This window comes from Oncorhynchus clarkii, chromosome 10 (genome assembly GCF_045791955.1).
Source record: "Oncorhynchus clarkii lewisi isolate Uvic-CL-2024 chromosome 10, UVic_Ocla_1.0, whole genome shotgun sequence".
In the NCBI taxonomy this organism is placed as follows: Eukaryota; Metazoa; Chordata; class Actinopteri; order Salmoniformes; family Salmonidae; genus Oncorhynchus; species Oncorhynchus clarkii.
The window spans coordinates 14,507,822-14,529,437 of NC_092156.1; the positions used below are offsets into that span (position 1 = coordinate 14,507,822).

At 41.3% G+C, this 21,616-nt stretch overlaps 1 protein-coding gene across 1 annotated transcript; it reads right to left on the minus strand.

Annotated features, from left to right (window-relative positions):
• Positions 1–85: 85 nt before the first annotated feature.
• LOC139418036 (trans-Golgi network integral membrane protein 1-like) lies at positions 86–18,050 on the minus strand. The gene is made up of 4 exons (XM_071167138.1): positions 17,985–18,050; positions 16,867–17,030; positions 5,607–6,589; positions 86–3,576 (listed from the first exon to the last, which is right to left on the minus strand). Exons 2-4 carry the CDS (start codon positions 16,982–16,984, stop codon positions 3,442–3,444), a joined length of 1,236 nt encoding a protein of 411 aa, XP_071023239.1. The 5' UTR covers positions 16,985–17,030; positions 17,985–18,050; the 3' UTR covers positions 86–3,441.
• Positions 18,051–21,616: the final 3,566 nt, after the last annotated feature.

The window sequence follows — 21,616 nt, forward strand, 5'->3', positions numbered from 1 at the left end:
ATAAGCATTGGCTGTATTCCAGTTGTTTTATCTATCTGCGGAGGGAGGCTTGCCCCCCGGTTTCCAGTCCATATATTGACCTATCAGCATGGGGAGCCCCCCCCCCCCCCCCGTAGGTGAAACACCCACCTACCGACTGCAGACCAAAATAACAAAACAAAAATGCCCAATATCAGCCTTAATCAACCATCCTGCATGACCTTGGCATCCCATGTTATCAATATCACTGCAGATTTGGGTTTACATACTGTCAACGCTTTGCCAATTTGTTTTTTTATTTACCCACTATCATGTGCTTTTGTGAAGCAATGGAATCTTTGGTTTCACTTCAATTGACAGCATTGGGGGTTCATGAAATCAACCATGTAAATAATTAAGTACGTTCTACTTACTTACTTACATGGTTATTAATTAGCCTACTCTGTGCTTGCCAGGTTTTAGGATGATAGGCATATCCATTCAAGCTAAAACAGTTACCAAGTTATTTTCTTTTACTTAAGTTGGAAGCTTCCCAGAAGTGCCCTTCTGAATGTTCTCAAGCGTAGTTGCTGTTTACAGTCTGCTCATCACTGAGTTGTGCCTCTACTGCCATCCAGTGGTGATGTGACCAACTGCAGCCTTATGTCTATCTATAGAACAGGCCCTTTACCTCCCTCAAGACCTACCCACAGGACCCAACTCATATCAAGCTCTCTCAGTAATGTCATCATTCAGTTAATAAAAAATGTTTGAGTATGTTTTATCATCACATACATTTCACTGCACACATCCAGTGTGTTGTTTTACAGGATCAGCCATAGTAGTAAGGGACCCCTGGAGCAAATTAGGGTTACTGAAGTTGCCTTGCTCATGGGCACATACAGTTTTCACCTTGTCGGCTCAGGTACTCATCCAGCAACCTTTCAGTTACTAACCCACCGCTCTAACACAGGGGTGTCAAACTCATTCCATGCAGGGCCATGGCTGCAGATTTGAGTTTTTTCCTTTCATTTAAAACAGACAACCAGGTGAGGGGAGTTCCTTACTAATCAGTGACCTTAATTCATCAATCAAGCACAAGGGAGAAGCAAAAACCTGCAAACAGTAGGCCCTCCATGGAATGAGTTTGACATGCTCTAACCAATAGGCTAACTGCAGCCCCATGCAGAACCATGAAAGGTCACAATGCCATTGACCAGGGGTGGGCAACTCCAGTCCTGGAGGGCCCGATTGGTGTCACACATGCCTACCAAACACAGCTGCTTAATCAAATTGCATTCTAAACTGAAGATCATGATTAGGTGATTATTGGAGTCAGGTGTGACACCAATCTCGCCCCGAGGACTGGAATTTCCCACCCCTGCCATTGACACCGCTTAGGATTCAGGATTACTCACTAGGGAGCTGGCATAAATCAACGAACAAAGATACGACTCGTATAACTCAGAGCAAAGTATATTTCTGTCATCATGCAAGACAACTTTAGCAATGGAATGATTCAGCAGTTACTGTAAAGTCATGTGGTCATGACAGGCTCATTTCCACATACATGAATTCCCGTGTGGCTCAGTTAGTAGAGCATGGAGCTTTCAATGTGGGTGAGATCGTCTGCTAAATGACTCAAATGTAAAAATAAAAAGCATTCATTTCTCTTCACGATGAATACAACTAACTTTTTGATGACTCTTACAACCTGCTGTGGAGAAATTCAATTAGAAACAGATTAACATTTATTTAGTAGCAAATGAAGCATTACCAAGAGACAAAAAGGGACCCATATACAATTGTGCTTTATAGAATCTCTACAGTTGATTGCAAAAGCAGTGTTCGTACACCACATGCTATATGAAAGCTACACAACACCGTATCTGTTCCATGCATGACATCTCCATCTCAAATTGGCCTTTTGACAAATCAGATCAGCTCTGAAAAAGATCTGATGTAATTGGTGTAAAGACCAATTAGTGGAAAAAATATCCGAATTGGGCTGCTTGTGTTGACGCAGCCTTTGCGCCCTTTCCAATGCCATCGCTCATTGTTAAGGCAAACATGCTCCTCATGACAATGAGTGACAAGTTGCCACGTTAGCATAAACAGACTGGCACTCAGGCTAATGCTTCTTCTCTGTACTGAAAAGACAGTGGAAATTTAACAGCGATTGACAAGTGCATGAGAATTGATAATTCTGGATTCATGTCACAGGATAATGGCATTACAACTGAAGGCTCGTTAAGGTAATGACGAGTGAGCAACGGTGGTTATCGTTTCCTCCAGACTGAGGCTACGTCCCAAATGGTAACCCTTTCCCTACACAGTGCACTACTTTTGACCAAAGCCATAGGGCCCTGGTCAAAAGTAGTGCACTACATAAGGAATAGGGTGCCATTTGGGATGCACATGCCCCCAGAGCAGGGACAGAGAGCTGATTGATCTAAGGTAATCGGTGTCCAAGTGGTGCTTTACATGCACATTAGGCCACATGAAGAGTGCAGATTTCTGATAAAGAGAAGAATGAACGACCGAACAAATAGAAAGGACGACCAGTCCTGGGATAAGTGTATAGCAATCTGGGCAAGGAATAACTGCCACCATATCAATAACTGCCACCACATCAATGTGGTGTGTTCACGCATGTCTACAAAAGTCAAGTGAGGATGGATTTAGCGTAAGAAAGAACCACAACGTAAATAATTGTCAGTATTGCTTTAAAAAAAAAAAAATCTGCATTTTTTATTTATTAAGGTCTATAATTGAAGTATAGTTTTCCAACTCCAGTCCTCCAGTACCCCCCCCCCACCCCACCCCACCCCACCTGATTCATCTTGTCAATGGCTTGATTAGTTGACAAGTAGAAACCAGGTGTGCTTGTCCGGGGCCACAACAAAAATATGTTTTTTGGGGGGGGGGGTACTGAAGGACAGGATTTGGTAAACACTGGTGTAGTATACTGTATCCCTACAATATTAACTTCTACAACTACAAATGCTTTGTGGCTAATAACTACAAATAGCCTTCCTTCATTGCTAGGCAAACTAGTTACTAACAAGCAAAGTATCACAACATATTTATCTTGATATTGATTCTGACAATCTATACATCCAAATTTTCTGTGTGTGTAATCTACAAAAAAAAGGAGAGCAAAACTATATTAAGGACAGTAAGGCTTAAACATGGTGGAATGTTTTTCATATAGACCAGTGTAATTGTCACCCAAATAAATCATTTCAAAACTCAAGAGTATGGTTAACAAAACAAAGTAATATTTCCAATGTACGCGGATGAACATTGAAAACGTGTAGGTTATCGATTACAGAGATGAAGTACCATCAAACTCCCTCCTGTCCAGGATTATCCTGAAACAAGAGGAAGTGGGGTAAGCTTGTGGGCAAGCAAGCATTTCAACAATGCAGCCGGAAACAGGTTTGTTCAATTCAGGTCAGTCTTTTCGCCTTCCTTCTCTGCTCAGAAAATGTAATCTTGAGTCATCTTGAGGGAAGGCATGGCGTCGTTGACATTCTGGTCCAGCCGATGGTACTCCACATTGTTGCGAGAGCACAGGCCGTCCCTCCAGCGCCGACTCTGGGCCAGGAGGAAGATCTGGAGAGAGGGGGATATTCAAATTGACCTTTAACCTTTTTAAAATGGTAACCTGAACCAGTATTCATAAAGCGTCTGAGTTGCAGAGCTGATCTAGGCTCAGGCCCTCTCTATCCATGTAATCATACTCTGAAAAGGGAAAAATGATCCTAAATTAGAACTACTCTAGAATGCTTCATACATACAGACCAAAAAGTAACTGCACTAAGCGCTATCAGGATGATGTTCAAAGAAACACAAAAAGAGATGTGAATGGGGATTCCCCACACTAAAAATGTAGCTTGTCTACCCATTAGGTTAATGAAGTCTCTCAAAAAGCCTAAGTGCAAAAGGAGGCTACATAAATCATCATACGTGTGGGAATGTGTGTGTAGTGACCATTTCAAGACAAAGCCTAATTGAAGAAAACCAACCCAAATATGTTTTAGAATAGTCATGCTTGGTCCTTCCTACTACAGATACAGTGCTTCTCCTTACATCTCTGCCGTTTTGCAGGTTAAGCAAAGTGGCTACCCACTGCTTTAGCCTCTCCAACCTAATGTGCATTTTCTACAGTGCATTCAGAAAGTATTCAGACCCCTTGACTTTTTCCACATTGTTACGTTACATATTCTAAAATATTCTAAAATGTATTAAATACAATTTCGTCCTCAATCTACACACAATACCCCATAATGAGAAAGTGAAAACAGGTTTTTAGAAATGGTTTGTTAAATATAAAATAATAATACAGAAATATTCAGACTCTTTGCTATAAGACTCAAATCTGAGCTCAGGTGCATCCTGTTTCCATTGATCATCCTTGAGATGTTTCTACAATTTGATTGGAGTCCACCTGGGATCAATTCAAATGATTGGACATGTTTTGGAAAGGCACATACACCGTCTATATAAGGTCCCACAGTTGACAGTGCATGTCAGAGCAAAAACCAAGCCGTGAGGTCAAAGGAAGTGTCCGTAGAGCTGGGGAAGGGTACCAAAACATTACTGCAGCATTGAAGGTTCCCAAGTTCAGTGGCCTCCAAGATGAACAGAGCAAAGTACAGAGAGGTCCTTGATGAAAACCTGCTCTAGAGCACTCAGGACCTCAGACTGGGGTGTTCACCTTCCAACAGGAAAACTACCCTAAGCACACAGCCAAGACAACGCAGGAGTGACTTCAGGAAAAGTCTCCGAATGTCCTTGAGTGGCCCAGCCAGAGCCCAGACTTAAACCGGATCAAACATTTCTGGAGAGACATGAAAATAGCTGTGCAGCGACGCTCCCCATCCAACCTGAGAGGATCTGCAGAAACTCCCCAAATACAGGTGAGCCAAGCTTGTGGTGTCATACCCAAGAAGAATTGAGGCTGCAATCGCTGCCAAAGGTGCTTCAACAAAGTACTGAGTAAAGGGTCTGAATATGTATGTAAATGTATATTTTTTTACTGAAATATCACATTTGCAAAATGTCTAAATCTGGTTTTGATTTGTCATTATGGGGTATTGTGTGTAGATTGATGAGGACAAAACTCAGTACATGTTGCACGGTATGTACAATAGTCCTGGCAACTGAAAATGTCCCAGATCTTCCATGGCCCACATACTCAGACATGTCACCCAATGAGCATGTTTGAGATGCTCTGGATTGAAGTGTACGACAGCGTGTACCAGTTCACACTAATATCCAGCAACTTGGCACAGCCATTGAAGAGGAGTGGGCCAACATTCCATAGGCCACAATCAACAGCCTGATCAACTCTGTGTGAAGGAGATGTTGCACTGCATGAGGCAAATGGTGGTCACACCAAATACTGACTGGTTTTCTGATCCACACCCCTACCCTTTTTATTTAAGGTATCTATGACCAACAGATAAATGTGTATTCCCAGTCATGTGAAATCCATAGTTCAGGGTCTAATGAATTCCTTACGAACTGTAACACAGTAAAATCTTAAAATGTTGCATTTAAATTTTTGTTGAAGATGAGGTTCAGTACAGCAGAATACAACTGTCTTGAATGGACTTATACAGTATTCTTCCTCTGCTTACCTTCCTCTTGTTGTGGTAGGTGATGTATACGATGGCCACCAGGAAGGCCAGGATGACCAAGTGGAAGAAGAAGTGCGAGTCCTCATCCTGGATGGTGTAGATGTTGGTGTCCTTCATACGCACGTCTATCTTCCCAGCATTCTCTGCTGGTCTGAGCACCACCGGTTCATTGTCTGCGTCCACCATGATGTCGTCCTCCTCGTCGTTGAAGTTCAGAGGAGCCTTAACTGCTGGCCCCAGGTCATAGTCGCCGTCATCGATGTCGTCGTCATTTTCTCTGTCGTACACGTCAGTCTCTGCCTGGGACTCTAGATTGTCCTCTTGATCATCCTCTGTAGGGTTCATGTGACTGACAAGCTTGGTGTTGGAGGCAGAGCTTGGTTTCTCCAGGGTGGGCTTGAATGTGATGGTGCTGATGGCTGGATCTGCAGCCATGGTAAAGGTGGCAGCAGCATCTGCATCAGTGGGATTGGGAAGTAGTTCTTGAGTAGTCCGTCCTGCTTCCTTGCCAACAGTTGTTCTATTAATAATGGCAGGGGATACAGCTATAACCTCCCCTTTGGTGGCCAGTGCGACATATGTTGTAACGCCATCAATGGGTGCATCATTGATGAGTGTGGTAGCATCCTTGATGGGTGTGGTAGCGTCTTCTAAAGGTGTGGTAGCATCCTTGATGGGTGTGGTAGCATCTTCTAAAGGTGTGGTAGCATCCTTGATGGGTGTGGTAGCGTCTTTGATAGGCGTAGCACTCTCATTGGGTGTAGCAGCAGCATCCTTTAGGTCTGATGTTACAGCCTTAATGACTGCTGTTTTATCAACATCGATAGATGTTCTAGCTTTGTCATTGGTTACGGTGTCTGCCTTGCTGTCTGTTGTACCAGTGCTGTCGGCTGTTGCTGCACCCTTGCTGGCGGTTGCCAAAGGCAAGGAGTGATCCAAACCAACAACTCCTGGATTCAGAGGTGGTTGAACCTCAACTGAATCTGGAAATGAGAGAAATGGGAATTGAAAACAATCACATTTGGAACAATGTAGACAGGTGAAATAGGCCTAATCAAATTTTACACGACACACATCTTATCATTCTGTGTCTGACCTGCAATGGTTGTCATTGCGCCATCACTTTGCATGAGATAACTTACCGTTAGTTTCTTTACCCTCCAAGTTTCAGTATACATTTCTCACTGTATAAATGTGCAGTGTACAGCAAGTACAGTAAATACCAGCTTAATTTATATGCAGGTCAAGTGTACAAGATGTTCAGTTGGGCTTCTAATGAGGGGGATGTTTGTTCTAGCACCTTCCATCTCAATCAATGACACGATTCAACTAGAGTCAACATGTTTTTTTTTACTCCTGGGACTTTTCTAGGCGTCGTCCAAGCTGAGGGTTAAGCTGGCTGGGTGTGGAAAGTCGGAGGAATTGAGCCCCTAAGTTAGCGGTCCCCATGAAGGGAGTATTCATTCCTGAGGCTACTGCCAGCATAAATATTTAATAAAAAGGGAGACCTTTGTCGCAACGATCGCCTTACACATTCATTTGCAACTAAACACACCCTCTAAATAGTAAATGACTGGAAAGTATCCTCCGTCAGGCTTTGTAAAGGGAGGGACATCCCAATAATACGCAACATGTTGTCTACTGAAATGTTCCCAAGTCTAACGATTTCTTCCCTCTTGCAATGTCTCATCAATCTCTCCTACGTCTACATCAGAACTACTGTTCTCCTCACACGTTAAACACCGGTCGGCGTAGGACGTTATTGTAAATAAGCATTTGTTCTTAACTGATTTGCCTAGTTATATATATATATATATATATATATTTAAGTATTCCCATGAGGACAAGCTTTATAACAATCTCTAATACGGCGTAGGACGACACCTCAGATGGCACCTTTCTTTCTGTAACTCAAGAAACTCTGGGGCAATCCCAGCATCTCCACACACAGTGTATGGGCTACTGTTGGGAATGGTTAGATTTCTCACAGAGAAGAACACTTATGGATAGCATGCAATGTCAATTTTGATGCCTGTAAAAACAGGCCACATGGTTTCCCTGAATGAGGCATCAAGCAATGCTCCTAAGAGGAACTCTGAACAGTTTGGCTACGGCACACAAAGGGAACATAGACTGGCTATATGAGACGATAAGGCCAGAGATGTTAGCAAAATGTGATCTCTCCTCAAAATATGATTTTTGTAAGTCACTTTTAGAAGGCAATAAGGAAGCTATTGGGAAAGTATTCCTGGCCTCCTGAGTGGCGCAACGGTCTAAGGCACTGCATTGCAGCGCTAGAGGCATCACTTCATACCCTGGTTCGTTCCCAGGTTACGTCACAACTGGCCGTAATTGGGAGTTCTATAGGGCGGCTGTCATTGTAAATAAGAATTTGTTCTTAACTGATTTGCCTAGTTAAATATATATATATATATATATATAAGTATTCCCATGAAGACAAGCTTTATAACAATCTCTAATACAGCATTGTCAGGTCAAACAGACATTAAAATCATGTGCAGACAGAACCCCCAACCCCCCAACAAAAAAATTTAAGAAACTTAGAAAACTAACTATAGGCCTGTCTTAGATAAGGTCATACATACCCTTGTTGAAATTTCCGTGTTGGAAATGTCTAGCCTTGTGTAATGACACTATTTCACTGACACGGATGCTTATTATTATTTCAGATATATGGTGAGGGACACCTGGTCAGACAGTCTCTCTTTTTCTCACACCTGAAATTAGAGTCCAGGACCCTCAAGGCGCACACAGGCTAGCTCGCCAACACCGAAGAGAGTAATCTATAGTGACTATTCTAAACACTAATCCATTGTGCTACTAGCTAGCCAACTACCTCTCTGTAGCTGGGATTCAAGTTAATGGCACGTGCACAAGTACAGTGAAATCCCTTTCTTGCTAGTTCGAAACCCAACAATGCAGTAATCAATATCAATGTAGCACTAAAAATAAAAAAGGTAGAACAAAAACACATGAGAAAAAGGAAATAAGAACACGAGAAGTAAGCTAGCCTATATACAGGGTCAGTGCCAATACCATATTTACAATGTGCAGGGATACTGGAGTGATAAAGGTAGATATGTATAGGGGTAAGGTGACTAAGCATCAGGATATGATAAACAGAGTATCAGCAACATATGTTGATTGTACGGGAGTGTGTGTGCAGTCAGTATAAATGTGTGCATGTTGTGTGTGGTGTCAGTGTAGAGTCCGGTGAGTGTGCATAGAGACGGTGCAAAAATAAATGGTCAACTCAGTCCATGTAGACATTTTGTTAGCTATTTAGCAGTCTAATGACTTTGGGATAGAAGCTGCTCAGGAACAGGTTGGTCCCAGACTTGATCCACCGGTACCACTTGCTGTGCGGAAGCAAAGAGAACAGTCTGTGGCTGGAGTATAAAAAAAATTCCGGGACTTGCTTTCACGCCACCTGATTTAGAGGTCCTGGATGGGAGGGAATTCGGCCCCAATAATGTACTGGGCTGTCCGCACCACGCAATCGAGGGCGGTGCTGTTGCCATAATAAGCAGTGATGAAGCAAGTCAAGATGCTCTCAAATGGTGCAGCTGTAGAACATCAGTGATTGAGGACCCACACCAAACCTTTTCCACCTTCACAACTGTGCGCATTAGTGATTTGACACCGAGGAACTTGAAGCTCTTGACACACTCCACCGCAGCCCCTTCGGTGTGGATGGGGGCATGCTCAATTTTATTCCATTCCAGCCATTATTCGGAGCCTGTCCTCTTCAATTAAGGTGCTATCGGCTACCTGGGATTGTCACATAGGTATTCCTCTTATCTAGGTGGATGAGGGCAGTGTGGAGTGCAATTGAGATTGCATTGTCGATGGATCGGGATGCAAATTGGAGGGGTTCTAGGATGTCTGGGATGATGGAGTTGATGTGTGCCATAACCAACCTTTCAAAAATCACTTAATGATTATAGATGTGAGTGATAAAGGCCAGTAGTCAGTGTGGCATGAAGCATTAGAGTTCTTGGGAACAGGAATGAAGACATGTGGAGATTAAAGACTGGGACAAGGAGAGGTTGAAAATAACCATGAACTAGGCTTGGGCGATACCCCGTTATACGGTATAAAGGATCTATTTCGAAATACCGACAGTATGATTTTCAATTTTGTTTTTTGGGTGCGGTTTGGGGACACCCCCGCCTCGCAGGAGCTGCATGCTACGGCACTGCTTATTAGCTATAAGTTAAATATAACAAATCTAAGATGTCAAATAAACTATATCCAGCTCAGGGCTCCAGCTATGCATTTGGTTTGCTAACTTTCTAGATTAATGGCTAGACGTCAAGATCAAACTTCTTTGTTACAGCAGAGACATTGTTTGTGTGCACATTCCGCAATCTGCCGAGTCTTGCATCTCGCTTATCGGATTATCTGCAGTGCTGCTCATGGCAACGTCATTTCGCTGAGTCTACCTTTAAATTACACTTTCAATATGCCATAAGAAATGGATTCAAATAATAGAAAGAAACTTTCATTTAACGGTCATCCGTGTGGTAGTAATTGAAAATGTTCCATTTAACGTGTACCAACTAAATTGCAGTGGTCTGAAGGAATAGTCTCTGCATTTTATTTCTACTTTTGAAATGACACCCTGTATTCAAGAGTACGCTGTGTTAACCAATGGTGGGCACAACTCATATAAACCTCAGATTATGTACATTAGGGTCCAAGCTACAACATATGTAAAAACATTGTGTTTAGATAATTGATGTTAAAGGGGGGGAGACGAGCACAGACTATGAAAAATAATTTAACAGTTATCCAAATCAGAACTCCAAATTGGAAACTGGCATCTTTCTACAGCTGATTTCTAACCTGAAGATAACTAAAGTCCAGTGTTGTGTATTCATGGATGCCAAGGGGAAGTCAGGCTTCCCCAAATATGTGTTTCCTTCATTTTCTGTCAATTCGGAAGTGGCTGACTATAACCAGAGAAATCATGCGAGCGAGGGAAACAGCACCCCTCTGTCTCAGTATGTGTAGTCTTTGTATCCGATGCTGTCTGGAACAAGAGTATGACATGTTGATGCAGTAGCATTTGATTGATTGATGCAAGCTTAGCGCAACTGTGGGTTGTCCTAGCACAGTACCTTGGACAGCCACATGATATTTAGCAACATTGGACTAAATTGTTTATATCTTTACATTTTTTCAGTGTATTAAAGTAAGCATATATAGCCTTGTTGATCTGATCATGTTTAAGTTGAAATGGTGCTGGAATAGCAGACGCATTGCTCCTGTTGTCTTTGTGCTGACTTGACATAACGCCATGATTCTAAATCAGTAGTTGTTTAGTAAATTGTCGAAAATAACTTGCTTGACCATGCTGCAGGCCAAATAACTGTTTGTTACATGCAATACTTACTTTGTGGACGTCACCTGTCAGATGTTGCTCTCGGGTTTTGTGATAAAACAAAAAACTTTAATTTATTCCACCACTGTGTGACTTGTCTTTGTTGTCACATCCTTTTGGGTATCACGGTGGCGTATGAACTAAGTTATTTAGCAAACATGCAAATATCACAACATAGGTTGTACTATGGCTTTTTTACTGCCTTGGCTTCCCAGTGATTTTACCCATGCACCTCTAATACAGATGTAATGATCATGACGTCAGTGATGTTCAGAGCTCTTGAAAGAGGCCCGAGTGGATATGGCCCAAAATGGCATCACTTTGATCGGGTGTATTTGAACGTATGTCCCAATAAACTAGGAAGATTATGATCAATAATCAATGATTACTTATATGAAGTAACAGAAGGTGATTGGAAAACACGGAGATCACACTACTACATGGGCAGAAGAAACTGAAAAAGGCAAGGCATAGCTGAACAGATGCTTATCACCTCAAATCAAATTTTATTGGTGACATACAGATGTTAATGCGAGTGGAGCGAAATTCTTGTGCTTCTAGGTCTGACAGTGCAGTAATATCTAACAAGTAATCTAACAATTCCCCAACAACTACCTTACACAAGACTCAAGGGATGGAATAAGAATATGTAAATATATGGATGGCCAAGCAGCATAGGCAAGGTGCAATAAATGGTATAGGGTACAGTATATACACATATGAGATGAGTAATGTAAGATATGTTATTATTAAAGTGACTAGTGGTCCATTTATTAAAGTGGACAGTGATATGAGTCTATGTAGGCAGCAGCCTCTCTGAGTTAGTGATTGCGGTTTAGCAGTCTGATGGACTTGAGATCGAAGCTGTTATTGAGTCTCTCTATCCTAGCTTTGATGCACCTGTACTGACCTCACCTTCTGTATGGTAGCGGGGTGAATAGGCAGTGGCTCGGGTGGTTGTTGTCCTTGATTATCTTTTTGGCCTTCGTGACATCGGGTGCTGTAGCTGTCTTGGAGGTTAGGTAGTTTGCCCCCTCAGATGCTAGCAGTGAAACGAAAGCATGCAGCCCACATGAAGACCTTCCAGAACTCATGGCAAAAGAATCCTTATTTTCACCACTGCCACCGACGCAGAGTAAGAGCCCTCCTACCAAATACAGGGCAGTCAAATTGTTCTGCCAACCCTGACATTCTTAAGGCCATCTTTGAGAAACTGGCCATCTTTGAGAAACTGGCCATCTTTGAGAAACTGGCCATCATTGAAAAGACAGACTATTTTCAAATCAATGGAGTCACTCTCAGCCACTGTGCAGCAACTCCTCAAATCAGGTGTCAACCCACAGCAAAAAAAATACTGACAATGGAAGCTGAAATACAGAAACTGCAATAGGTGAAATCTCCAGCTGCGACAGAATGTCATGGAAGTCCAGCGTCACAGCCGGAGATGGAACCTTAAACTGCATGGGGTGTGAGAAGAAGACGGGAAGAACATACAGAGCGTTTTAATCGACATCCTCAGCAAAGTAGCACCCAGGATTCCAGACAAGCTCCCGGACATCATCAACGTGGTGCACTGCCTGGGAAAGTGAAGGGATGACGGATCTCCGCAGACAACCATCATGCGGTTCACAACAAGAATCTACAATGTTGTCAGAAAGAAGCCAAGGAGTCCAGGCTTCTCATGGAGAACAAACTACGCATCAGAGGCTCTCACTCCAGAAGATGCTGCTGCAAGGGGAAAACGTTGCCCAGTGGTAAAAAATGCAAGAGAAGAAGGGAAGAGAGCATCTTTCAGCAGCCCTTCTGCATTTGATGGAAAGAAGATCGATTGCCAGGACGTCAAGTGAATGTCATGTGTACTGAATGTTTTGAAAACACTGTGCTCAGGTATATAGCTACATTGACTTAATCTATGTCGTCCTATTCTTTCTAAGTCAACTGAAAATGTTGAATTAGCTAAACTACTCGTAATAAGTCGATTGTTATTTTTATATTCACCCTGTTTTATATCACCAGGTTGGCAAATGTGAATACGGGTTCATCGGATTGATCACAACTACCTCGGTTTAGGGTAATCCAGTTCTCTATAAACGCAGGTTTCCTTACTAGCTACCCAGCTTAGTAGTTCAACTAGTTATTCATATCACTACAATGTAATTGTTTTCCTATTTTTGTCAGGTTAGGCAACGTTTTGAATTCAATGCACTAAATATTGTATCTCCAAACGCCAGGGGTTTACAAAACACTAAATGTAGATTCCATTCTACTCCAGGAGACTCACTCCTGCGATTCAGATTCTAGTTTTTGGAAATCACAATGGGGAAATACTGCTTATTAGTCAGGGGTCTAACTACTCAGCTGGCACTATGATATTGTTTCATAAGTTTAGAGGTGATATTTCAAAGTCGTGTCCAAATATGGAAGATATTCATCTCCAATCTAAATAATGCGCGTTTTATTGTGTACAATTGTTAGATATTACTGCACTGTTGGAGCTAGGAACAAGCATTTTGCGACACCCACAATAACATCTGCTAAATGTGTGTATGTGACCAATAAAATGTTATTTGATTCTCACACCTCAAATAAGACTTTCTTTTTGGATCTTGCTGATAAGCTTACTGAGCTGCAAAACAAGTCTACAAATACATGGCTTATAATAGCTGGAGACTTAATGAAACACCTCATAACTCTTTAGATAGATTTCCACCTAGACTAGCTCAAAGATCTCAGAATAGTAACACCACCTCATTTTGCAGTAAACTGACAGTGGTTGAACCATGGCGCTTCTTTAACACAAACTTAAATGAATACACCTGGTGTAATAGGTCAATGATGGTCAGATCCAGAAAGTTTCCGTTTCATTTCTCCCCCACTTGTACAGTATGTACAAGAAGTCAAACATGTTCCTTTGACTGATCATAAAATGATACTATTGAAGTTAGAATGTTCTGAAAAATCAAATGGCATTCGAGGATTCCGGAAACATAATAATTAACTCCTAAATTGTCCAGTTTTTAACACAGCATAAAGAACTTGACCATAAACTTGTTCAATTCAAATGATTTAGAACCAAAGCCTGAAAGTAATTGAGAAATATTTAAATTCAAAAGTAAGACATCACCATTACAGTTAATAAATGACATGTTCTTTTAGAAAGGGATACCCTTACAGCAGAGGAAGAAACAGATCAAATGTACATTGAGTTATAGCTAAAGAGCTAAAAAAAAATGGGTTGAGGGTTAGAAAAAAAAGCTATTTTTTTGCTCTTGAAAAAAGGAACTAGGAGAGAATCTCTTTCTACATTAAATATACCTTGTGTAAAGACCCCCAAGATCATCTCTAGCTTTGTGTATTCTTTCTATGAAAATCTGTATACATCTCATTTTAATAGAATGTGAACATTTTATGGAACATGTCCATGATCATCTTCCAATTATTTCTGATGAGTTCAGGTCCATATGTGAAGATTAGTTTTCCATAGTAGAGATTAGAGATGCTCTTAAATCTATGAAGAAGGGCAAAGCACCTGGAACAGATGGTCTTTCTGTGGAATATTATTTACACTGTTGGGGACATTTAGAGGGACCAGTATTCAACATGTTCCTAGAATGTCTAGCGGCGATGATTACTACCATGAAACAAGGGGTTATTTCCTTAATACCAAAACCTGATAAAGATCCCCTTTTCCATAGATCATTTGAGACCTATTAAATTATTAAATACATATTATAAACATTTGCATATGCTAATAGACTTAAATGGGCCAAAACCACCTCATTAATGAAACCCAAACAGGTTTCATGAAAGGTCGCCAGATCAGCTGTAACATTAGGTTAGCTTTAGACTTGATTACGCTGATTCAATTGACTCAAAGGCTATTATTTTATTCCTCAAATTTTGTAAACATTTGATACAATTGAACACAAATTCCTAAAACATACGTTGTACACTTCTGGTTTCGGGGCTGTAAAACATCTAAGATATTTCATATTCAACATAGTGTATGCCAGGGTTGCCCTATTTCAGCTTTCTTATTCCTTTTAGTTGTAGAATTACTATCTACTAGCATTTTAAACAACCCTGAATTAAAAGGGTATTTCAATATTTGGAAAATAAATACAAATCTAAATTAGCAGACAATACAGCTCTGTTTCTAAAAGACAAGGATCAAGTTGCTATTGCACTTATTATAAAATCATTCTCTTCTGCTCTGGATCTTAACTTCAATAAATGCGAAATATTATCCATACATAACTCAAATTACCATTCTGTTGAATATTCCAGTGAAAGAATGTGAAATATTTAGGGGTGCACATGGCGAAAAACCATATTTTCCATCAACATCTCAAATTCTCTCAGAGAATAAAGAAAACGAACTCCCTCTTTAATAACTGGTTCCTGCGTGACCTCTATTATTGGAAGGGTTTTATTGTCCAAAGCAGAGGGTCTGACGTTGTCTACCCTGCTCTATCGCTATTTGGAGCTGATCAAACCAGCAAGGATATCAATGAAACTTCCCTAGACTTTTTTTTTTTTTAACAAAAAAAACTTAAGTCTAATATCCAACTAAAGAGCTGATGGTGGGCTTGAAGTGCTAGATTTAATTGATAACAATACCTTTCAAGTAAACTGGATAAAAAGGATAAATGTATAAAAAGCTCTGAATGTATATGGTACTTCATTCCCTGTCATATTTTTATGAAATTGGGTGGTCTTCAATTTGTGGAAGTGCAACTATTCTCCAGCAAAATGATCCATCAAACTGTCCACATTTCATGAACAAGCCCTTTCAGCCTGGAAACTATATTATGTTCACAACTTCTCCCCACACAAGGCACTTCTGTGGAACAACAAAGATATTGTTGTTAAATACAAGTCCATGTTCTTACCTAAGTGGTTTGAAAGAAATGTTATATTTGTCCTTGATTTAATTGATAAAGGATGAAATATACTCTTATAGAAAGTTAGAAACATAACTACCAGTACATAATAAATAATTTAATTCTACATGCAAAGCAATACCTTGAGGACATACTCAATGAAATCTCATCTGTGTTTCAGAGAACATGTCAAGATAGATGCACAATTTGTTAGGTTGCCCCCTGCTGGATAATAAATGTAATAACACATTCTTAAGATTACTTTTAACTCCAAAAACAATCTCTCTCCTAGAGTGAAATTCTTCTAGAATGCATATACTGAAATTGAATGGAAGAAAGCTTGGTTGCTCCCTCAAATGTTCTATATCAAATCAAGTAAAATAAATGAACTTTAAATCTTGCACAAAATATACCCTTGCAATAACTTAACTTGTCTAAATTCATGGACTTAAGAGGACATGCCTTTTATGTGATAAAGGGGAAACTATTATACACATTTATGAGTGTGACTCCAGTTAATTTGGAGCGAGTTAAGTATTTACAGTTTTAATTTCATTAATAAGACCCATGTATTTACAATGAAAGATGTTTCATTTGAATAATAACATATTACGACTGAATTCGTCCTTAATTTCTTAATTCTCTCGTAAATTGTATATGAAATTTGTCCCCAAATGCAATATAGTTTTACTTGAAATCCAATATTTAATCATCTCTAGAATTAGTCAACCAAAAAACACTATTCTTACAATGCTATCATAGGTTTGTACAATTGTAACCCCTGACCTTATATTTATTTTAAGTATTTTAACTTTGAAACTAAATTCATGTGGTGATTTTTTTTTTTTTACTTTAATGTTATTTTATGTTTCTTCAGATAAAATATAGGTGTAGTTCGAGTTGTAATACTCCCAACATAAAACTAAACATAAATATTCCATGGCAACTTCATGGTGAATATTAAACATACCGTTTTCGGGTTCCAGCGGTGCCGAAATACAGTTGAGAGGAAATTGTTCTAACAAGATAAACACAGCAAATGCACAGTGAATTGTCCAGTTACGTCTCGTCTCCCTGCAAGCCGCCATCTTCGTTGTGGGTGATTGTTGACGGACGTGGTTAAGAAGTGAAAAACTGACCGAGAACAACAGAAACGAGAAACAATGGCAGCATTCCAAACACTTAAATGACACACCCAATCCCCTCAACCCTCAAATTAAGTGGACACTTCTAGTGACGTTACATAACATCTGACGAGTATACACTTGCAGGGTAAGGGGCGATGGAGGAAGGAATGATTTTTAAATGGACCGCCCTTGCCAGGAAATGTGTCACTCGTTCATCCCGCGATTATATACGCTACAGTCAATTATGATTGCATGTCTACCTATATTAACTAAATAATTATTAATATGCGTATAATGTATGATAGATAGCAAATTAATTAGCTAAATAAAGTTAGCCTGCCTAGCTACTTCTGAAGAAGGACAATGGTTTATTTCTACAATTTCCAAAAGCTAACCAAACAAAAACCTAATTACTTTTATGAGACGTGTTGGTGCATTAATAGCACAATTTCTAACTTATTTACATTCGTTTTTACTTACACTTGTATGTTGACTCCATATTGACGTTGAGGTTTTACGTTTTGGCAGAATTTTTTTAGGGGATGTACAATCATCGCAAATTTAATTATGGCGCGTTTCAGGCCCCGAAGTGAACATAATTGTACACTCGCAAACTCTATTAAAAATTAGGGCTGAGGGGCTTACGTTGCAAACTTCCCTTGCTTGCTAATCATGGTCACATAATCATCCCCAGTTTACAATTGGGTCATTCATTCCCCATCCTCTCCCCTGTAACTATTCCCCAGGTCGTTACTGTAAATGAGAATGTGTTCTCAGTCAACTCTCCATGGTAAAATAAGAGTTCAATCAAATAAAAATATATTTTGTACTGATGACAAATATGTCCGCGGGGATTCCCCCAAGGGCTGAGGGTTTAAGGGCTGTCTACTTTGAGTTTGAAACGCAGGCATTGGCCCTAAAACCCTCAAATTACATTTTACATTGTCACATCCGAGTGTACCTTAAATGTCCCTTGCCTAAGCGAGAGTGATGATCGGAAAGGCAACGTCCTTGGTGGAAATCTTGAAGTTGAGTTTAAAAACAACCGACATAAAGCTATTAATGTACCTAGTAAGCTAACGTATCTAACTAGCACTCCTGTCAGGTAGCTAGCTAGTTTTATAGTTTGGTCATTTATTCCAATACATGGCAGGGTCTACAGGAAATCACAGACTACAAAAAGAAAACCAGCCACGTTACGGACACCGACGTCTCGCTTCCAGACAAACAAAACACCTTTGCCCGCTTTGAGGATAATGCAGTGCCACCATCGCAGCCCGCTAACAAGGACTGCGCCCCCACCCTCTCTGTGGCCAACGTGAGTGAGACATTTAAACGTGTTAACCCTCGCAAGGCTGCTGGCCCAGACGGCATCCCTAGCTGCATCCTCAGGGCATGTGCAGACCAGCTGGCTGGAGTGTTTACGGACATATTCAATCGCTCCCTATCCCAGTCTGCTGTCCCCACATGCTTCAAGATGGCCACCATTGTTCTTGTACCCAAGAAGGCAAAGATAACTGAACTAAATGACTACCGCCCTGTAGCACTCACTTCTGTCATCATGAAGTGCTTTGAGAGACTAGTCAATGATCATATCACCTCCACCTTACCTGCCACACTAGACCCACTTCAGTTTGAATACTGCTGCAACAGGTCCAAAGATGATGCAATCGCCATCACACTGCCCTATCCCATCTGGACAAGAGGAATACCTATGTAAGAATGCTGTTAATTGACAACAGCTCAGCATTCAACACCATAGTACCCTCCAAGCTTATCATTAAGCTGGAGGCCCTGGGTCTCAACCCAGCCCTGTGCAATAGGGTCCTGGACTTTCTGACTGGACGCCCCCAGGTGGTGAAGGTAGGAAACAACATCTCCACTTCGCTGACCCTCAACACTGGGGCCCCACAAGGGTGTGTGCTCAGCAGAGGGAGCACCCCCCTCTGTCCCAGAGGGGGTGCTCCCTCTGCTGTTTCCTTTAGTCCACGTTCATCTCCTTTGTTTTGTTGATGTTGAGTGAGAGGTGGTTTTCCTGATACCACACTCCAAATGCCTTCACCTCCTCCCTGTAGGCTGTGGAAAGGTAGAAAGTTTTAAGTTCTTCAGCATACACATCACAGACAAACTGAAATGGTCCACCCACACAGAGTGTGGTGAAGAAGGCGCAACAACGCCTCATCAACCTCAGGAGGCGGAATAAATTTGGCTTGTCACCTAAAACCCTGACAAACTTTTACAGATGCACAATCGAGAGCATCCTGTTGGGTTGTATCAATGCCTGGTATGGCAACTGCAAGGCTGTCCAGAGAGTGGTGCGGTCTGCACAACACATCACCGGGGGCAAACTACCTGCCCTCCAAGACACCTACAGTACCCGATGTCACGAAGGCCAAAAAGATCATCAAGGACAACAACCACCCGAGCCACTGCCTGTGTAACAGTATAACTTTAGACCGTCCCCTCGCCCATACCCGTGCGCGAACCAGGGACCCTCTGCACACATCAACAACAGTCACCCACAAAGCATCGTTACCCAATGCTCCACAAAAGCCACGGCCCTTGCAGAGCAGGGGGAACCACTACTTCAAGGTCTCAGAGCAAGTGACGTCACCGATTGAAACGCTATTTAGCGCGCACCACCGCTAACTAGCTAGCCGTTTCACATCTGTTACACTCACCCCCCTATTGACCTCCTCCTTTTCCGCAGCAACCAGTGATCCAGGTCAACAGCATCAATGTAACAGTATAACTTTATACCGTCCCCTCGCCCATACCCGGGCGCGAACCAGGGACCCTCTGCACACATCAACAACAGTCACCCTTGAAGCATCGTTACCCATCGCTCCACAAAAGCCGCGGCCCTTGCAGAGCAAGGGGAACCACTACTTCAAGGTCTCAGAGCAAGTGACGTCACCGATTGAAACGCCACTAGCGCGCACCGCTAACTAGCTAGCCATTTCACATCCATTACACCTGTTCACCCCACTACCATCCAGAAGGTGAAGTCAGTACAGGTGCTTCAAAGCTAGGACCGAGAGACTCAAAAACAGCTTCGATCTCAAGGCCATCAGACTGCTAAACAGCAATCACTAACTCAGAGAGGCTGCTGCCTACATAGACTCACATCATCAGCCACTTTAATAAATGGATCACTAGTCACTTTAAACAATGCCACTTTAATAATGTTAACACATCTTACATTACTCATCTCATATGTATATACTGTACCTTATACCATCTATTGCACCATGCCTATGCCGCTCGGCCATCGCTCATCCATATATTTATATGTACATATTCTTATTCCATCCCTTTAGATATGCGTGTATTAGGTAGTTGTTGGGGAATTGTTAGATTACTTGTTAGATATTACTGCACTGTCAGAACTAGAAGCACAAGCATTTTGCTACATTAACATCTGCTAACCATGTGCATTTGACCAATAACATTTTATTTGAATTAGATTTTAATTAAGTGTATACTCATCAGACGTCATGATATGTCATCAGAGATGTCCACCTAATTTGTGGGTTGAGGGTGTGTCTGTTAAGTGTTTGGAATGCAGCCAATGTATATACAGTTGAAGTTGGAAGTTTACATATACTTAGGTTGGAGTCATTAAAACTCGTTTTTCAACCACTCCACAAATGTCTTGTTAACAAACTATAGTTTTGGCAAGTCGGTTAGGACATCTACTTTGTGCATGACACAAGTATTTTTTTCAACAATTGTTTACAGACAGATTTTTTCACTTATAATTCACTGTATCACAATTCCAGTGGATCAGAAGTTAACATACACTAAGTTGACTGTGCCTTTAAACAGCTTGGAAAATTCCAGAAAATGGCTCTAGAAGCTTCTGATAGGCTAATTGACATAATTTGAGTCAATTGGAGGTGTACCTGTGGATGTATTTCAAGGCCTACCTTCAAACTCAGTGCCTCTTTGCTTGACATCACGGGAAAATCTAAAGAAATCAGCCAAGACCTCAGAAAAAAAATTGTAGACCTCCACAAGTCTGGTTCATCCTTGGGAGCAATTTCTAAATGCCTGAAGGTACCACGTTCATCTGTACAAACAATAATACGCAAGTATAAACACCATGGGACCGTGCAGCCATGATACCGCTCAGGAAGGAAATGCGTTCTGTCTCCTAGAGATGAACGTACTTTGGTGAGAAAAGTGCAAATCAATCCCAGAACAACAGCAAAGGACTTCATGAAGATGCTGAAGGAAACAGGTACAAAAGTATCTATATCCACAGCAAAACGAGTCCTACATCGACATAACCTGAAAGGCCGCTCCGCAAGGAAGAAGACACTGCTCCAAAACCACCATAAAAATGCCAGACTACGGTTTGCAACTGCACAAAGGGACAAAGATCGTACTTTTCGGAGAAATGTCCTCTGGTCTGAGGAAACAAAAATAGAACTATCTGGCCATAATGACCATCAATATGTTTGGAGGAAAAAGGGGGATGCTTGTAAGACGAAGAACACCATCCCAACCGTGAAGCACGGGGTGACAGTATCATGTTGTGGGTGTGCTTTTCTGCAGGAGAGACTGGTGCACTCCACAAAATAGATGGCA